The 2,265-nt window shown below is 32.5% G+C and overlaps 1 protein-coding gene across 1 annotated transcript in view; it reads right to left on the bottom strand.

The window, feature by feature from the left end:
* Positions 1 to 2,265, bottom strand: part of NHLRC2 (NHL repeat containing 2) — a gene marked incomplete at its 5' end in the record, with an annotated part of 60,951 nt that overhangs the window by 4,970 nt on the left and 53,716 nt on the right. The window contains 2 exons of the mRNA XM_008571031.1: positions 855 to 1,068; positions 2,131 to 2,253. Of these exons, the coding sequence (XP_008569253.1) occupies positions 855 to 1,068; positions 2,131 to 2,253 (337 nt within the window). The remainder of the gene's footprint in view (positions 1 to 854; positions 1,069 to 2,130; positions 2,254 to 2,265) is intronic.

Genomic DNA, 2,265 nt, shown 5'->3' with positions numbered 1-2,265 from the left:
CTTATGAATGAGACAATTAAATTGCCTAATGTCTACAGATAGCAGGAAATTAAAGTAAAACTTTATAAGTTTAAATGCAGTGGATACAATACACAGTCTTTTAAAATTTTCACTGCCAACTATAACAATATGTTGTACAATTTATATCAGAGATCTGTGTGAAGATAAATGACACTTATAATGGTAACTTGTTTTTTTTTATCTTAAAACATATGCCTTATGAATTATTAAAATTGTAGAAAAAACTCGTCTTTTTTTTTTTTTTTTAGGTAAACCAAGGGGTAGCTTGTAATAGGCATTTCTCCTTGAAAATTCTATTAGGGGACATGTCCATATCTTTAAAAATTGATCATAATTTAAGTTTCTTTCAATCTTATTTTCAATGTCTTGAGAAATGTGGCTTCCAAAGTTTCCTTCGGAAGACTATTTGGTAATGGAGTCACCATAGGAAAAAAAGATTACACATTAATCTGAGGATCACTGAAAAAACAGAAACAAGAAACTAAACAACACAACCCACACAGTACGTATATGTAGTGCGTATCAGTATACTTATACATTTAAAAACAGATCTAAGTCCTCTTCTTTTTTTCTTGAAGGTTCATCAAATTCTCTCCAACTTCTAGCATCTTTCTTAAACTCTCAGCATAGATGGAAATTTTATTTTAAGAACAACAGGATATACTTAATGCAGTCCTGCTGGTCTAGTTATCAAAGAACCCCACAGAGGCACCTACTTACTGCTCTACCTAAAATGCATCAATTTCACCACTGGAGATGGCCTAACCAAAAATGCCTCCATTGGTGCTGCTGGGATCTCAGTACCAATCTTAAAACCCCACCCTTTAACTTACTTACCACAGAAATCGTTTTTGTTTCTAAATTCATCACTTTAATTTGATGATTATTGGTGTCTGCTACATATAATAACTGACCATTTTCTCCAATACACAAGCCTCCTGGTTCATTAAAAGTTGACTCGGTAAAAGTAGAACTGATAACATTATTTGTGTCTCCAGTTCCTGCTAATGTTGTACAGTTTTTTGTTTTTGGATCCACAACTTTAATCTAAAGAAAAAACAAAAATTTTTATATCTGAAGTTCAATCTCATGTTTACAGCATGGAAGGGTATTAAGCAAACTAGAGAATTTCTGATTGCCATTAAGGATTCTCAATAAATCTTAGAACAAGAACAGGTATTTCCATATTTCCTTGAAAAGACAAATATTCAAATTACAGTCTAAAGGGATACATTCCATTCTAAAAGCTAAAAACCATCCCTAGTTACGTCTTGCCTTCTAGAAGCAATCTTTGATGAATTTATTTCTGGAATTAAAAAATAATAATAATTTTATTGTTTTTCTTTACAACNTTTGATGAATTTATTTCTGGAATTAAAAAATAATAATAATTTTATTGTTTTTCTTTACAACGGGAAACACTTTCACAGGTGAACTGACTTTCTTTTCACGAGCATCTAGCACTTCCCAATGATTTGCTATCTTGTTAAACTTAGATTACCAGTTATGTCCCATTATATTAAACGTATGATCTCTCATCACATAGTATTAACATTTACTGTACACTGATTTTTGTAAAAAAAGAAAAATGCAATAAAAACTAAAACAACTGAATAGACAAAAGTGGAAATACTGCTGAAAACAAAATTATTTGCTATCAGGCACTACAACTACACAACAGCTCAAAAACGTTCATTTGTTAGCTGACATATGAGGGTACTTCAAAAAGTTCATGGAAAAATAGAACTAAAAGATAGTACGAATCTTTCCATGAACTTTTAGAAGTATCCTCGAATTAATTTCCCTGCTACCTGCCTTCTCCTTACTACCTGAATATGTTACTAAAGTGGCTTTGATAGGACACAATTCACAACTTTTGGCTACAACCACTGGAATTGGCTTAGTACTTTCTCTAGTTCAGAGTCATAACCACCATAACCCTTTGGCAAAGAAAGGACCATGAAAAGAACAGAACAAGCTGGTATATAGGTGTCAAAGACTTTTTCACTATGTATTTTAGAGTGGCAGTTGTAGGAGGCTCCAGATCTTTTAGCACTTTAAATACCACACACAAAAAGCAAGTTTTTACATAATTCTGTCAAGACTCACCTTGTGATTATAGGAGTCTGCCACATAAAGTAAATTCCTTTTCTTGTCCCATGCTACTCCAAGTGGGTGCTGAAGCTTTGCACTGATTCCTACTCCATCAACATCACCAAAAGCAAATAAGTTCTTTTAAAAAAA

This window comes from Galeopterus variegatus, unplaced genomic scaffold (genome assembly GCF_000696425.1).
Source record: "Galeopterus variegatus unplaced genomic scaffold, G_variegatus-3.0.2 Scaffold654, whole genome shotgun sequence".
NCBI classification, from domain to species: Eukaryota; Metazoa; Chordata; class Mammalia; order Dermoptera; family Cynocephalidae; genus Galeopterus; species Galeopterus variegatus.
Note: the sequence above shows the minus strand (reverse complement) of the source record. Positions and strands in the feature narration are given on the sequence as shown.